This window comes from Trichechus manatus, unplaced genomic scaffold, assembly GCF_000243295.1.
Source record: "Trichechus manatus latirostris isolate Lorelei unplaced genomic scaffold, TriManLat1.0 scaffold00064, whole genome shotgun sequence".
NCBI classification, from domain to species: domain Eukaryota; kingdom Metazoa; phylum Chordata; class Mammalia; order Sirenia; family Trichechidae; genus Trichechus; species Trichechus manatus.
Window position 1 is genome coordinate 1,303,539 of NW_004444000.1, and position 17,646 is coordinate 1,321,184.

Here is a 17,646-nt window from a genome sequence, read left to right on the forward strand (position 1 = left end):
AGAAGAGACTCTGAAACTTGCTCTTGAACATAGAGTATCTAAAGCAAATAGAAGAAATGATGAAGTAAAAGAGCTGAACAGAAGATTTCAAAGGTTAGCTCAAGAAGACAAAGTAAAGTATTATAATGACATGTACAAAGACCTGGAGATAGAAAACCAAAAGAAAAGAACATGCTTTACATTTCTCAAGCTGAAAGAACTGAAGAGAAAATTCAAGCTTCGAGTTGCAATACTGAAGGATTCTATGAGGAAAATATTCAATGACGCAGGAAGCATCAAAAGAAGATGGAAGGAATACAGAGTCGCTATACCAAAAAGAACTGGTTGACCTTCAACCATTTCAGGAGGTAGCATATGATCAAGAACTGATGGTATGGAAGGAAAGAGGTCCAAGCTGCACTGAAGGCATTGGTGAAAAACAAGGCTCCAGGAATTGATGGAATACCAATTGAGAAGTTTCAACAAACAGATGCAGCGCAGGAAGTGCTCACTCATCTATGCCAAGAAATTTGGAAGACAGCTACATGGCCAACCGGCTGGAAGAGATCCATATTTCTGCCTGTTCCAAAGAAAGATGATCCAACAGAATGTGGAAGTTATCGAACAATATCATTAATATCACACACAAGTAAAAATTTTGCTGAAAATCATTCAAAAGTGGTTGCAGCAGTACATCAACAGGGAACTGCCAGAAATTTAAACTGGATTCAGAAGAAGACGTGGAACAGAGATATCATTGCTATGTCAGATGGATCTTGGCTGAAAGCAGAGAATACCAGAAAGATGTTTACCTATGTTTTATTGGCTATGCAAAGGCATTTGACTGTGTAGATGATAACAAATCATGAATAACATTACGAAGAATGGGAATACCAGAACACTTAATTGTGCTCATAAGGAACCTGTACTTAGACCAAGAAGCAGTTGGTTAAATATCAGGAAAGGTGTGCATCAGGGTTGTATCCTTTCACCATACTTATTCAATCTGTATGCTGCACAAATAATCTGAGAAGCTGGACTATATGAAGAAAAATGGGGTTTCGGGACTGGAGAAAAAGTCATTAACAACCCGCGTTATGCAGATGACACAACCTTGCTTGCTGGAAGTGAAGAGGACTTGAAGCACTTTGATGAAGATGAAAGGCCACAGCCTTGAGTATGGTTTACACCTCAACATAAAGAACAAAAAAATCCTCATAACTGTACCAATATGCAACATCTTGATAAACGGAGAAAAGATTGAAATTGTCAAGGATTTCATTTTACTTGGATCCACAATCAACACCCATGGAAGCAGTAGTCAAGAAATCAAATGATACACTGCATCGGGAAATCTGCTGCAAAAGACCTCCTTAAAGTGTTAAAAAGCAAAGATGTCACCTTGAAGACTAAGGTGTGTCTGACTCAAACCACGGTGTTTTCAATCGATTCATATGCATTCGAAAGCTGGCATTGAATAAGGAAGACTGAAGAAGAACTGATGCTTTTGAATTATGGTGTTGGCGAAGAATATTGAATTCACCATGAACTGCCAGATGAACAAACAAATCTGTCTTGGAAGAAGTACAGCCAGCATGCTCATTAGAAGCAACGACGGCGAGACTTTGTCTCACATACCTGGACATGTCATCAAGAGGGACCAGTCCCTGGAGAAGGACATAATTCTTCGTAGAGTAGAGGGTCACTGAAAACAGGCAAACCCTCAATGAGATGGACTGGCACAATGCCTGCAATGATGAGCTCAAGCATAACAACGACTGTGAGGATGGTGCAGGACCAGGTAGTGTTTCGTTCTGTGGTACATAGGGTCACTATGAGTTGGAACAGACTCAACGGCACATAACAAAAACAACAACGTGACAGAAGTTTTAAGGTTATGCTTGCCTCTAAATACTACGCTTCTCAAACTTCAGTGTGCATCTGACTCACCTGGAAGGCTTGTTTAAAGAGTGCTTTTAATTCAGTGGGTCTAGGGTGGGGCCCCAGGATTTACATCTCCAACAAGCTCCTAGAGGATGCCTACGGTGCTGGTTCAAGGACAACGCTTTGAGCTGTCTCTCTCTCTTTTCAATACTGTTAGAGTTTGTTTTACGTATTTTGGAGCCCTGTCGTTGGGTGCGTATTATAGTTATGTCCTCCAAGTGTATCGATCCTTTAATCATTATATAGTGTCCTTCCTATCCTTTGTGGTGGATTTTACTTTAAAGTCTATTTTGTCAGAGATTAATATTGCCACTCCTGCTCTTTTTTGGGTGTTGTTTGCTTGATATATTTTTTTTCCATCCTTTGAGTTTTAGTTTGTTTGTGTCTTTACGCCTAAGGTGTGTCTCTTGTAGGCAGCATATAGACGGTTCGTGTTTTTATCCATTCTGCCACTCTCTGTCTCTTTATTGGTGCATTTAGTCCATTTACATTCAGTGTAATTACTGATAGGTATGAGTTTAGTGCTGTCATTTTGATGTCTTTTTTTGTGTGTTGTTGACAGTTTCTTTGTTCCACTTAATTTTCTGTGCTGAGTCGTTCTTCATTATGTATTTTCTTTTCATCTCTTTCATTGTGGTTGATTTTGTATTTGCTGAGTCTTTATGTTTTTCTTGTTTTTTATTTTGATGTGTAGTAGCAGTAGTGTCCTTTGTGGTTATCTTAATATTTACGCCTATTTTTCTAAGCTTAAACCAGTCTTTTATTTCTTTAAATTGCCTTGACTTCCTCTTCATATGAAAAATCTGTCTACATTTTTTAGTCCCTCTTTCTTGTTTTAATGTTGTCATCTTTTACATATTGACATCTGTTTCCTTATTTTCAGTGTTTTAGCTTTGATTTATTTTTGTGACTTCCCTAACTGGGTTGATATCTGGTTGCTCTGTCCTGCGTTCCAATCTTGGGTTGTTATCTGATATTATTGATTTTCTAACTGGAGGACTCCCTTTAGTATTTCTTGTAATTATGGTTTCATTTTTGCAAATTCCCTAAACTTCTGTTTATCTGGAAATGCCCTAATTCCATCATCATATTTGAGTGACAGTTTTGCTGTATATACAATTCTTGGCTGGGGATATGTCATCCCATTGCCTTCTTGCCTGCATGGCTTCTGCTGAGTAGTCCGAGCTTAGTTTTATTGACTCGTTTGTAAATGACTTTTCGTTTATCCCTAGTCACTGTTAAAATTCTCTCTTTATATTTGGTTTTGGCAAGTTTGATTATAATATGTCTTGGTGACTTTCTTTTGGGATCTACCTTATGTGGGGTTCAATGAGCATCTTCGATGATATCTTCTCATCTTTCATGATATCAGGGAAGTTTTCTGCCAACAAATCTTCAACAATTCTCTCTGTATTTTGTTATCCCCTCTGTTCTGGTACTCCAATCACTCGTAGGTTATTTCTCTTGATACAGTCCCATATAATTTTTAAAGTTTCTTCATTTTTTTAAAAAATTCTTTTATCTGATTTTTCCTCAAATAAGTTGGTGTCAAGTGCTTTATCTTTAATCTCACTAATTCTGACTTCCACTGCCTCCGTTCTGCTCCTATGTCTTTCCGTTAAGTTGTCTAATTCTGAAATTTTATGTTAATCTTCTGGATTTCTGATTGCTGTCTCTCTATGGATTCTTATATCCTATTAAATTTGTCATTACGCTCTTGAATAACCTTCTTAAGTTCCTCTACTGCTTTGTCTGATTTCTTTGGCTCTGCCTGCGTTTTGCCTGGTCTCCTTCCTGATCTCTTGAAGAATTCTATATATTAATCTTTTGTATTCTGCCTCTGGTAATTCCAAGAAATTCTCTTCCTCTGGAAAATTTCTTGATTCTTTATTTTGGGAGCTTGCTGAAGCCATTATGGTCTGCCTCTTTAGGTGATTTGGTACTGACTGTTGTCTTCGAGTCATCAATAAGTTATTATATTTATTTATTTTATGTTTGCTTAGTTTGTCCTAGCTTCTTGTTTTGTTTTGTTTTGATATGCCCAAATAGGCTGCTTGTGTGAGCTAGTTTGATTATCGGCGCCTTTGAAGCTCTAATGTCCTGTCACTAGGTGGTTAGATCTGTTACCAAGTATGTGAGCCCTCAGGAGTCCATTAACTTTTCTTGTATGGATTCAGTTCAGGTGAAGGACCACACGTTGAGAAGCACTGTTCTAACTTCATCTTTTTCTGAAAATAGTTATTTCTTCTTTTTTTCTGCATTAAAATTTTTTATTAAAATTTTTTTGTTGTTAAGAATATATACAGCATAACATACACCAATTCAACCCTGAGAGTATGGCTCCCAGACACCTTTTTAGCTCAGTAATGAAGTCACTCCTGAGGTTCACCCTTCAACCAAAGATTAGACAGGTCCATAAAACAAAATGAGACTAAAGGGGCACACCAGCCCAGGGGCAAGGACTAGAAGGCAGGAGGGGACAGGAAAGCTGGTAATAGGGAACCCAAAGTCAAAAAGGGAGAGTGTTGACATGCTGTGGGGTTGGTAACCAATGTCACAAAACACCATGTGTACTAATTGTTTAATGAGAAGCTAGTTTGTTCTGTAAATCTTCATCTACAGTACAATAAAAAAAAATCATGAAAAAAACATAGACCAATTCAACCATTTCTACATGTACAATTCAGTGACATTGATTACATTCTTCAAGTTGTGCAACCATTCTCACCCTCCTTTTCTGAGTTGTTCCCCCCATTAACATAAATACCTGCCCACTAAGGTTGCTATCTAATCTTCCCAATTGCTGTTGTGACTTGGATCTCACATAGATAGTTCTTAAAAGAGCAAAATGGTCAAGGCAGACATTTTTCTAGTTAAGCAAAACTATTGTTTGGTTTTAAGAAGACTTCAGAGGATATTTTTGGTTTAATTTTTAAAGATTATCTCAGGGCAATAGTTTCAAGGGTTCATCCATCCCCCCTGGCTCCAGAAAGTCTGGAGTCCATGAGAATTTGAAATTCTGTTCTGCATTTTGTCCCTTTTGATCAGGATTCTTCTACAGAATCTTTGATCAAAATATTCAGTAATGGTAGCCGGCCATCATCCAGTTGTTCTGGTCTCAGGAGGCAGTTGTTCATGGAGGCAATTAGCCACACATTCCATATCCTTCTCCTATTCCTGACTCTTTCTTCCTCTGTTGCTCCAGGCAAATAAGAGATAAATTGTTGTGCCCTGGATGGCCGCTTACAAGCTTTTAAGACACCAGGCACTACGCAATTAAGTAGGAGGTAGAACAGAAGCACTAAGCATGTTATTAGGCCAGTTAACTGGGCTGTCCCATGAAACCATGACCCTAAATCTCCAAACTAAGAAACCAAATCCCATGAGGTTTTTGGTTGTACATAAACAGCCTCAACACTTACTTTTTTTGTTTTTGTAAATATATCTATCAAGGAACTTTTGATCAACTTTTTACAGGTGTACAACTTACTGACACAATTACAATAATTGGTTGTGCAACCCTACCCTTAACCAATATGATTGTTCCATCATCGTTAACCCCTCCTTTCCCCCTCCCTCCCGCCCCTGGTAACCACTAATAAACTTTGGTCTCTATACATTTGCTTTTTCTTGTCTTTTTATATAAGTGAGGTCATACAATATTTGTCCTTCTGTGACTGATTCATTTCAATCAGCATAATGTCTTCAAACTCCAACCATATTGTAGCATGTATCAAGACTTCATTTCTCCTACTGGCTGAGCAGTACTGGTATTTTTAAATCTACATTCGTGCACCCATTTGTTCTATTTTTTTTTATGCTTGTTTGTACTCTGCTACTTGAATATTACCTTTTGCTTATACACACGGTCTTTTTCATTTTGGAATGGAAGCCTCTTAGAGATCAGGCCTACATTCTGGCTTCCTGGTATCTACCCTAATGCCTGGTTCTGCAATGGTGGACACTTAATATTGACTGTGACTGCACATGGCACCTTGCAGTTCCAGCTACTGCACCCTCAGGTATTTCTGGGTGAATGCCATGTGCTGGGCTGCAACCTGCAGGAGGGCACCCCAACTGGGAAAGCAGAGAATGCAGAGCAGTTGCTATTGGGGAAAAAGCAAGGTCTACAGAGAGGAGTCTCCAAGACGACAGCCACTCGGCTGCTTTTTGCCATCACCAGGGCACAGGACAGATCTCTCAGGGACACCTGAGTCTGAAGGGTGGTGGGGAGGTGTACTGGCTCTGGGGTCCACCCCTGTCTGAGCCCCAATTAGGAACACAGCTTCTTAGGCCCAGGACACCAGACCTCTTGGTTCCCCAGAGCCAGCACAGCATCCAGCCATGCATTGTGGGGAGAACCATCCTCAGAAGGAGACCAACCCCTTGCTCATCCAGCTGGCCCTGGCACACGTGTTCCTAAGGGACTCTTTCCCCACATAGGGAAGCATTCTGAGGCAGAGTGGGCTCTGGCAGTCATGTGGATAATGCCAAACCAGCAGACGCCACTCCTGTATGAATTTATACATATTCTGCAAACACGGCTTGTGGGTGATAGCTGTATGTAGTCACACTTTGATCAATCTTATATTACAAGTGATCACCTCCTCTCCCAAACACTAGCTGGTTTCAGAAGCAGCGGCAACATTCTGGGTAGTGATGATAATCCACAGTGCAGCTAAGTGAGAGAGATGGCAGTACTAAACCATGGGAGCAGGTAGGGTAGGGGAAGGCGAGTAACCCACTGTTAGTTTTAAAATCCAGTTAACTGTGTCCACCAGTAAAGGTAAGGAAATGCAAGGATGGAGTAGAGGCGAGTGCTCAGCCCTCAGGCTGAGGACTCCTCCACAGACTTCTGCTGGACTGTCCTACGTAAGCCCATATAGAAGGTGCTGGTTCCCTATGGGAATGATCCCTTAACTTGTGGCCCTGGTGCCTCAGCCCCCAAGCCTGGGACTCTGACCACAGTTCCAGGGGATAGAGGTAGGAGAATGAGGGCCCAGAGTCCATGAACTGCAAGTGGGAAACCCCAGAGTCAAGAGAAAGAAGGGAAGTAGTGGGTGGAAAAATACGTAAACCTGATCACACCGCCCAAAGGCAACCATGAGAAATGAACACAACACAGAAGCTTCAGAAAGCACGCAGGCCACCTGTCTGGCCATGTGGAGGCCCCTAGCAACAACTGGAATTGTCTGCTGGCCCATGGGGGACCCGGCCTGTGGCAGAGAGGCCCAACCTACATTGCAACAGTCCCTCTATCCCCAGGGTACTTCCTCTGGGCCACATATTAGTATTGCCTCCTCCATCAGACACCATGGAAGAGTAGCAAGTGTGTGGTCTAAATGGGCTGGATTTGGCTTTTTAATTGATAATTTATAAGCCATTTGCAATGCTTTTGCAAACACTGTGGGGCAAAGGGGCAGACACAGCAATCATACTTTGCTATTTACAACAAAGTATGGGTTCCTCTCACATGTTTTAAAACAGAAAATAAAACGCTGTTCTAGTAAGAGGTTTGGGCCCTAAGAAGACTGTAAACTGCCTCTATTCCATCCCAAAGATGCAACTACAAGTCATCTGCAGTCTCCCTGGCACCAGAGCCTTTGGAGACCAGGCACTTCAGAGTGGAAGCAGGAACTGACAAGAGTTGTTTGTTAAGGTAACCTCCCTGTCTCTAGCTTCCTTCTCAGCCCAAGAGGAGGAAATAACTTTTGTACTCAGGATGTTTCCATGGTGAAACTTGCTAACAATGGCTAAGAAGTGACTCTGCCACTTTGGAAGAAAAGGGAGCAAGGTCTGCTCCACAAGATCGTCCTGTTAAAGGCACTCTGGTATGCGCTGCCAGGAGCCAGAAGCATGGTCAGTCCTGGCTTCATGTCTATCAGTCAGCAAAGCAAAAGTTCCTCCAAGAAGCTTCCTCTTCATCCTGATTTCCCCAGCCACTGTTTGCTGGCTGCAACCCAGTCAAAATTCTTGCTTGCCACATGCCCCTCGACCTTCTGACTGTGGAAAGTCTACGGGAGCAGTAATACTTCTGGGCTATCTCACACAGCTAGATGTAGCTCTCTTCGAGCCTTGCTAACAACTTATTAAGACGTCCAGAACCAATCCACTTACTCTCCTGTGTCTTTCACTTAGTATTTCAAGGGTAGATGAATTAAAATATAGAAAGTCTCTGGAGTATTTAAAAATACAGGCTTGATTGGTGCTAATGGGTTCAGACACATCTACTAGTATTACTTTTAAAAGGTTAAAAAAAAAAAAAAAATCCAGGTAACATCTACTTGGCTTTGGGGCACAGGAGTGTCCATGTGTGCCCTCCTCTACAAGTGTCACCTTCTAGTCACGTTTGGTTCATTTAACCTTGTTAGTCTCAAAAGTTGCCTAGCTCTGTCTTGTATCCTCCATTAATGCTCCACAAATGATTCCAGCTGAAAAGTGACCTTCTAATTCTTATGGCACTTCACAGAGGACTCCTTACGTATTACATCACATCTTTTAAATATGTGGGCCACTAGCTGCTAAAGGAGGGCAATGCTGGATCAGTGGTGGAATTATTCTCCTCCATGTAGGAGACTAGGGGTCAATTCCCGGCCAATGCACCTCAAGTGCAGCCACCACTCGTCTCTCAGTGAAGGCTTGTGTGCTGCTATGATGGTGAACAGGTTTCAGCAGAGGTTCCAGATAATGTAAACTAGGAAGAAAGGTCTGGTGATATACTTCCAAAAATCAGCAATCAAAATCCTATGGATCACAATGGTCTGAGACCATTGTGCATGGGGTCACCATGAGTCAGGGGCTGGCTTGACAGCAGCTAACAACAACAGGAGCTGCCAGAGTGGTTTGACCTTAGGCCTTTCTATCTACGGACCTGACAGGGGAGATAACCTCCCTACACATTTGCTGGCATTGCTTGAACACAGAGCAAGCCATTAGATAAAGTAAGCTAGGTGCAGGGAGGATCCTGACTATGCTTAAAAACTTACTGAGGATACTACAAAAACACATATGACTTTGGTGAATAAGATCTTACATTCTCAGGAGCAGTCAGCATAGGACGAAAGGGATCACAGGTCTCACAATCCTTATTTTCTTACATGCAGGGAGAAACAGCCTCAACTTCAACTAAGAGAATGTGGTGAAAAAAAGATGTAAAAGCAGTAAACTGACATTCAGATTTAACACTTCCTTATCGTAGTTCCCTCAGCAAGGCTGCTGCTCAAGGGGGTGCGTGGCAGTCAGGGGGCACATCTGAACTTGCGACGGGCTGCAGTGAGGGCTGTCCTCATGCATCAACTGCCTGCTCCACAAGCACAAGCAGAAAGCCTAGCTTCTCCCTTCCTTTCATTCAAAGAGCTCTCGTTTATCTAGGAGGAGATGAGAGGAAAACCCAGACCACAGCTTCTGCAAGTTCTTAGATGTGACCAGCTTATGCAGTTAACAAATGTTATACTGAGTGCCTGTTATGTGTGAGGCACTGAGATTAAGGCTAGGGATACAACGATGGCTTTCAGGGGCTCAATGCTCAGTGAGGGAGACAGACAGGTAAAAAAAGAGTCATGACCTTGTCCTGTCCAGCTTTAAGAGGTAGCGGTGAGGTCTCTGGAACAGTGGAGGTAGTGCTCAAATCCGCTTGGGAGGTCAGAAAAGGCTTTCTGATGGGTGCGATGTTCGCTGGGCTTTGAAAAAATGGTTAAGAGGGCATACCTTGCATAAAGACGTGCGCATAGAAAGGCAAGATACCAAGATTCTATAAAACGCATTGCCGTCAGGTCAATTCCAACTCCTAGCAACCCTGTAAGACAGACTAGAACTGCCCCATAGGGATTCCAAGGAGCAGCTGGTGGATTCGAACTGCCGGCCTCTTGGGCAGCAGCTGATCTCTTAACTACTGTGCCACCAGCACGCCAAGATTCTATAAGGAACATGATATTTTTAGGAAGTGACAAGCAGTGATGGTGAATGGTTAGGGAGAGATGAGGCGGGGAAGGTAGGCAGGGGCCAGCTCTGGAAGGCTTTGGATGCACAGTTTGTACTTTTTCCTTTTAACCAACAGGGAGTCTGTGAGAAAAATTTTGAGGAAGGGACTGACAGTGATAGAACTGCCTTCTAGAAAGGTCACCCTGACAGAAGATGGACCGAAAGAATAGGGAAACAAAGGCACAGAAAGACCAGTTAGGAGGTTGTTACAAACGGAAGTAATAGAAGCAGTCGCATTGAGGATGGAGAGAAAGCAAGATTTAAGATATATTACAGAGCTAGAGAGGACTAAAACTTAGAAGCTAGTTGGAGGCAGAAGAGGGAGAGTGAAGAGTTTAAGATGACTCCTCCAGATGACATCAGCCAAAGTGGAGAAAACAAGAGGAGAAGCAGGGCTGGGGATGGAGTGAGTAGAAGGAACAGAGATAGTGGTCTCTGTTTTGGATGTGACTGAGATACATGTCAGGCATCTAGTGAAGATGTCTAGCAGGCAGCTGGAAAAAGGTGTGAAACTCAGAAGAGCGTTCAGGTCAGGCCAAAGAAAGAGTTAAGAGAGTTATCAGAATATAGGAAGACACTGAAGTCTTGGGTGTAGACAATAAAGTTATAGAGTGAGAAGGGGGCAGGGAACCTCTTCCTGCCTACCTCCAATACCAAGATCTAGATAGGGCCTTTGCTGATCAGAGTCTGGGCCAATGTGAGGAACTTGGTCCAAAGTAATCCAATGCAACAGATGACAAACAGCTGTCTCTGAATGGTATTAGCTATGCAGAGTTTCTTCCTAATGACTTTTACTTGGGTTATCTGCATTCCTGGGGAAGACAATGGGAAGGCAACTGTATTCCTGGGGAAGATAAATAAACCAAAGGAGATGGATAACCTGCAGCAAACATCTCCCATAGATAGTCTACAAAGGAACCAAGGGTTGATTGCACAGGTCACATTTTCAAATGGTTTACTAGCTGAAAGGTTGGCGGTTCAAACCAACCCAGAGATGCCTTGGAAGACAGGCCTGGCAATCTGCTTTTGAAAATCCTATGGAAGTTTCTACTCTGCAGGCGAGTCAGAACTGACTCGATGGCAACTAACAACAAGAGGCCCCTGAAAACTTCTTGATGGAACAAGCTTAACAATGGAAGAGAACATGACAATCATTGTCATCTTAACTTCCTTTTACCTACTATGTGTGCCAAGAACTGCGCTTCATAATACTATTTCCGATCCTCACAACACCCTAGCAAAGTTGGTATTATTATAAACTGTGGTTCATATAATGTAAGTAACTCCTGTCTGCTTGGCCTCTAGGGAACACACAGTTGGGTCACACAGTTGGGACATTTTCATCAGGAGGAAAAGGAAACTAATCATAAGGATAAAAAGGTAACATACTTCATTTACAAGCTGGAGAAGCCTCCCTCACTATAGTAAAGTCCATGCTTGAAGGAAGGAAGGAAAGAAGAAAGGAAGTAAAGGAGGGAGGGAGGGAGGGAGGAAGGACACCCAAAAAATTATTTTTCACAATGGAAATCAATGAGGAAGAAATCAACTGAGAACAAAATGCAATAATATCAACTTTCTTACCTTCATACATCACTCAACTTGACCGAAGTTCCACCCACTTCTAGTCATCAGGTTACTTCATACATAGTCAAAAGAATGCAATGAAGGAGAAAACCACATGACCACAACTTCAGCAAAGTTACTCTCTAGGCTTACTCTTGTGCCTGAGGTCAGTTCATAGAGATGCAAATACTCCACACCCTGCTTCTCTGTGGAAACCAGGAGGGCAGAAGACGAGGAACAGAAGAGGCTAAGTCACTTGTATCCCCAAATAGACTGGTACCTCTTTACCATCAGTTAATGTGTATATTTTAGGAACACAAACTCCTGCTTACACCAAACATGTATGAGTTAAACATAACTAGAAAGACTATTCTGAATCCTTGTCCTTGATCAAGCAGTGCATCCTCAAGCCAAATTAGAATCAGCATATTAGCCATTATTCTGTTTTATTCTAATACTACTCCCTCGTGTGGAGCTCCTGGGTGATGCAAACAGTTAACGCACTCGTCTGCAAACCAAAAGCCTGGCAGTTCGAGCCTACCCAGAGGCGCCTCAGAAGAAAGGTCTGGTGATCTACTTCCAAAAGATCAGCCATTGAAAACCCTATGGAACACAGTTCTACTCTGACACTCATAGGGTTTACTCCCTTGTATAACCATGGATAATTGAGAGTGAACTATATAATTAATCACTCAGCTGGGATTGCTCTAAACACAACACCAGGTGTGATGGGCCCACATGGCAGGCATGTGGACTCCCTATAAATAAGTGTGGCAATCTTACTTTTCGGGAGGGGGATAAGGGATATAGGAGGAAGAACAGTAAGCCAGTGACTAATAATTGGCTATTTATCAGGTCATAACTTGAACTTGTAAATGGAAGTATCACTGTCTCTATTACATTAATTTTTATAAAAAAACCCTCTACAGGGGCTCAGGAGTCCCTAGGCATGTGCACTCTCTATAAATAAGTGTGGCAATCTTACTTTTCGGGAGGGGGATAAGGGATATAGGAGGAAGAACAGTAAGCCAATGACTAATAATTGGCTATTAATCAGGTTGTAACTTGAACTTGTAAATGGAAATATCACTGTCTCTATTATATTAATTTTTATAAAAAACCCTCTACAGGGGCTCAGGAGTCCCTAGGTGGCACAAATGATTAAGTACTCAACTACTAGCCAAAAGGCTGGTGGTTCTAACTTACCCAGAGGTGCACTGAAAGACAAGTCTGGCGATGTACTCTTGAAAGGTCACAGCCTTGCAATCCCTAGGGAGCACAGTTCTCCTCCAACACACGAGGTTGCCATGAGTCGGAACTGACTGGAAGCAACTAAGAATGATGATGTAGGAGCTCAAAGCATGGTCCTCTGATGTGTTCAACATGCTCACAAGGTGACTCTATTAGGCCTGCTTTAGAGGTGAGACAGCTGAGGTCCAGAGAGGGGCAAGGCTCCCCCAAAGCCGCATGGTCAGCTCAGCCTAGAGTGCTTAGGGTCCAGCAAGAGCTTTCAGTGGAAGCATCAGAGGTTCTAAGGAAACTCAGCAAGGATGATGTCTTCGGACTAAAGGAGTTAGACCAGGCAGGCAGCCTCAACTACCTTTCACTCAGACTAGAGGAGGCCTTGACATGGTTCCTCCCAGAACAGCTAATTTCATCCTTTCTGAGGTGGGGACTTCTAGGTTCCCTCTCATACACTGGTGAGGCACCGCCTGGGAGTGATGGTATACGTACAAACTAAACTTGTCTGTTTACCCTTTCTTTTATGGAACCGAAGAATCCATGCAATAACTTTAAAATACTGCTTGAAAATACTATTCTAAGTAGGCAAGGGCTTCGTGACTATTTCCTCTAATATGCTTAACATTTAAAATGCTCTGGATTCATTCCATCTACCAAGTGTTCTTTACCAGGGACAAGCTGACCCTCCACTGGACGATGTCTTAGTTATCAGTGCTGCTATAACAGAAATGGAGCTCTGGTGGCACAGTGGTTAAGAGTTCAGCTCCACCAGCCACTCCTTGGAAACCCTATGAGGCAGATCGATTCTGTGCTATAGGTCACTATGAGTCAGAATCGACTTGACAGCAACAGGTATACGGGTATAACAGAAATAACACAAGTGGACGGCTTTAACAAACAGAAATTTATTCTCTCACAGTCTAGTAGGCTAGAAGTCTGAACTCAGGGTGCCAGCTCCAGGGAAAGACTTTCTCTCTCTGCTGGCTCTGGGGGAAGGTCCTTGTCATCAACCCTTACCTGCATCTAGGAATTTCTCAGTGCAGGTACTCTGGGTCCAAAGGACATGCTCCGCTCCGTGCTCTTCTTTCTTGGTGGTAGGAGGTCCCTCTCCTCTCTGCTCGCTTCTCTCTTTTATATCTCCACAGAGACTGACTCAAGGTACAACCTAATCCTGTAGATTGAGTCTCACCTCATTAATATAACTGCCTCTAAGCCTGTCTCATTAACATTATGGAGGTTAGGATTTACAATACATAGGATAATCACATCAGGTCACAAAATTGAGGACAACCACACAATACTGGGATCATGGCCTAGCCAAGTTGACACACATTTTTGGGGGACACAATTCAATCCATAACAGAGGAGGACATTTGGCAATGTCTGGAGACACTTGTGGTTGTCACAACTGGGATATGCCACTGGTATCTAGTAGGTGGAGGCCAGGGAAACCACGAAAGATCCTGTGACAAGACAGCATTATGGGGCCCAAAATGTCCACAGTGCTGTTGTGAAGCCCTGCCATCGATCCTGTCAAAGCCAGAAGCAGGAAAGCAGAGGGTATGCAACTCACTCTCTACCCCTTTCTGGTACTATGAAAAAAAAACCCAAAAACCAAATCAGTTGTCACTGAGTTGATTCTGATTCATGGTGACCCCACGTGTGCAGAGTAGAACTGCTCCACAAGGTTTTCAAGTCTGTGGACTTTTATAAACAGATTGCCAGACCTTTCTTGCAAGGTGCTTACGGTTGGGTTCGAACTGCCAACCTATTTGTTACTAGTTAAGTGCTTAACCCTTTGCGCCACCCAGGAACTCTGGTACAGTGAAAGGCCTCTCATATTCTGGCTTTAAAATAACAACCAAAAAAATTCCCATTGGATCAGCCAGTCTTCAACGTGGTTTCTTTTCTTAAAGAGCAGAGGCAAAATGCTTCAGGCTGACGGCTGGACTGCAGAGTCAGGGCACAGGACTCCTTTTCTGGGGTTCCTCCTACCTGTGGCTCAGTGTCCCCCACCTCTGTAAATGGGGGATAACAAACTCTTTGCTGAGCTCTCAGGATCTGAGAGTATTCAGCAAGCTTCCCCAAGAAGGGGCTAAAAACACTGCTATACGTGCAGTGTGTGGGATAGGTTATGGGGTTCTCTACCAGCAGTGGTCAGCCCACAGGGTATTTACTTGAATCTACTCCTGACCAATTCATTTCAGAAGCACCTGAGGATTTTAATAAACACAATACTCCAAATAGTCTTAGAATCAGAGACAACCCAGTCCTGACTGGCAGCTCCCCAAATCTTCTCTCTCATTACTGATTTTTATTGTCTAGCTCTAGTAGTTAATAATTATGTTTAAAGACTATTAGAGCACTGAGAAATTGTGCTTTTAGAAATGTCATTTCTTCATTTTTAAGGAGAAAATTTAATCACTGCAAACTAGCATTCTAATAAGTCTTAAAAAATGCAGGCTAAGATAATAAGACTGGGGATGAAGATTACAGGTCTTTCTTAAAACGTGGAGATGAGACAAGCGTAAAGATGAGACAAGAAAGGAGCTGATGGGCAGTGTCTCCCACATTCGCATCTAAAAGGAAAAAGGCATGGGTGGGAGTGCAGGAAAGTGGAGCAGAGGACCTTTTGAGTCTGGGTCTGACTGTCCTAGATGCCCATATGGTGGGAAAATCAGCATTAGAAGGGTCGTCTCCCCTAATAGGTCCACCTGCAGCCAGAGCTGAGCTTAGCAGCATGTGGAAGAGACAACCTGGGTACCCAAGGAGCAAGTACCCGTCGCACAGTGACACGGGAGGGACGGTCTCTTTCATCCTCAATCATCCCACGTCCTCGCCGTGCGCTGTCACATCTGGCAAGGATGGCGGTCACGCAGGGAGTCAGCACGAGCGTGACTTGTAGCAGGGCCCAGGCCTCAGCATGCAGCTGACAAGGGGGCTCTGACAGGCTTCCGGGGCTGGGACCCAAGACACCCCTCCGCCCCCATCTCGGTGCCTGGCCCAGCTACTTTCTGCTGCTGGCGTCCCACTCACCGATCTGCCCAATAAACTCGATCTTGATGCCCTGATGCTCCAGCCGCTTGTTGGGGTTCTTGAGCACGAGGCTCACCTTCCCGGAGACCGTCTCCCCGTCGTAGAAGAGGAAATACTTCTCCTTCTTGCCGTCCTCCGTTTTGTGCTCGGCCCGCTTCCTGCTCTCTGCATCGCTCAGCAGGATCTCCACCTCCACGCTCTGTCCAAAGCCGAAGAAGCTCATCGCACCGCCGGCCGCGTTGGGCTGGGGCCAGTGTCAGCAAGGCTCGCTCCTCCTCCTTTCTCCTCCTCCTCCCCGGGTGGGCGCTGCGCTACGAGGGACCAGAGGGCTGGGTACTGCCTCCGGCTCCAGCGGGCCGAACCACAGCCCCGCTCTGCGCGCCCGGCCCGGCTAGGGCGCGGGCCCGTCGGGCGCACGGAGATGAGCTGCGCTGCGCGGGAAGGGGCTGGAGCGACGGAAACTGGACGCGGCGCCCACGGAGGCGCCCCCGTGGGCCGCCTGCCCCTGCAGCCCCAAACAGCCGGCGGCCGCGGGCGGACCAGCGTCCGCACAGTGATGCTGGCCCCGCGGCGGAGCGTCCCACACCCAGAGTCAGGCGGCACTGCGGGGCTGCCAAGCGTCGCAGCTGCGCGCGTCGGGCTGGGCTCAGGGCCAGGCAGCAGGACGGGCCTCCAGGATCCGGGCAGTGCGGCTCACCGTTGTGCTCCAGCAGCTACGCGGCAAGGGACGATCACCCGGTGGTCTAGGGTGCTATCTGACCGCAGACACAGGGATGCCAGCGCATGCGCACGGCCCTGCACAGGCGGGCCGGCCGGGAGTGTAGGCACTGCGCACGCGCAGTGGCAGCCCGCGGCGGGCCTCGCCCTTAGTCGGCGTGGTGGACGCGGCCTCCTCAGAGAATTTGGGCCCAAGTCCTATGAGATGAAAAGGACTGCAGGTGTTTTCTGAGTTCTCGCCTTTGGTCATCCCTTATCGTTTTAATCCCTCGTTGAACTGTCACCCATGTACAACGTCCCTTGTCCGAACGGGGTAAAGGTAGACCTTTAACATGCAGGGGAAATGTTGAGAGGGGGCAAAAGTTACAGTTAACTACAGGAAGTATCCCGTTTCGAATTTTCTTTAAAAATCTCATTTAACGAAAGCGAGGCGGTAAGGACGGTATTAGGCGTGCATACGTTAGCGCGTTTAAGACAAAGCTAAAAACCACCCATTAAACCTTCTCTCAGCCTGAGTCCGGTCCCGCCCCGCTCTCTGCGCATGCGGCAGAGGACCCAGGTGATTGGTCAATGGAATAAATATGGTTTGGCCGCGATGATTGGCTGGTGGGGAAATACCGTGTGCTCTGATTGGTCAGCAGAAAAATCTGGGAGCGCGCGCGGGAGCGAGCTCCGAAGTTGACTACCCGGAAAGCGAGTCGTGTCGCCAAGGCCATGGCTCTGCAGAGCCTTTGGGACAGTCTGCAGCCCTGGTGTCCTTTGCATCTCAGCGTGGGTGAGCTGACGGAGACGCAGGTCACGCGGGTAGGGGTGGGGGTGGGATGAGCGGCGCTCCTCTCAGCGTCGGCCCTCGGACCGCTCCTAGGTTCCGCCTGGGGTGGGTGGGTGGGTCGGTGTGTGTTTGTGTGTAAGAGAGGGGAGAGGAGTGCGAGGAGGGGAGCGGGCTGCCTGGTGTGTGTGTGTGTTGTATATATGGGTAAGAGAGAGGGGAGAGGGGTGCGAGGAGGGTGGCGGTCTCGGCTCCGCCCTGGGGGTGGGTGGGTGTGTTTGTGTGTGTGAGAGAGAGAAGGGGCTGGCTCGGCTGTGTGTGTGTGTGTGTGTGTGTGTGAGTGTGAGAGAGAGAGAGAGAAGGGGCTGGCTCGGCTGTGTGTGTGTGTGTGTGTGTGTGTGTGCGTGTGTGTGCGT

General features: G+C 45.2%; 2 protein-coding genes across 5 annotated transcripts in view; one reads left to right on the forward strand and one right to left on the reverse strand.

Moving 5' to 3' along the window:
• Window positions 1-16,946, reverse strand: part of VPS26B (VPS26 retromer complex component B) — a 32,757-nt gene extending 15,811 nt beyond the window's left edge. For both annotated transcript variants that reach the window (XM_023734031.1, XM_004379310.2), the window contains exon 1: window positions 15,745-16,946. In XM_023734031.1, the coding sequence (XP_023589799.1) occupies window positions 15,745-15,967 (223 nt within the window). In that variant the 5' untranslated portion in view covers window positions 15,968-16,946. The remainder of the gene's footprint in view (window positions 1-15,744) is intronic.
• Window positions 16,947-17,124: 178 nt separating this feature from the next.
• Window positions 17,125-17,646, forward strand: part of NCAPD3 (non-SMC condensin II complex subunit D3) — a 146,225-nt gene continuing 145,703 nt past the window's right edge. For all 3 annotated transcript variants that reach the window (XM_023734037.1, XM_023734038.1, XM_023734039.1), the window contains exon 1: window positions 17,125-17,236. In XM_023734037.1, the coding sequence (XP_023589805.1) occupies window positions 17,176-17,236 (61 nt within the window). In that variant the 5' untranslated portion in view covers window positions 17,125-17,175. The remainder of the gene's footprint in view (window positions 17,237-17,646) is intronic.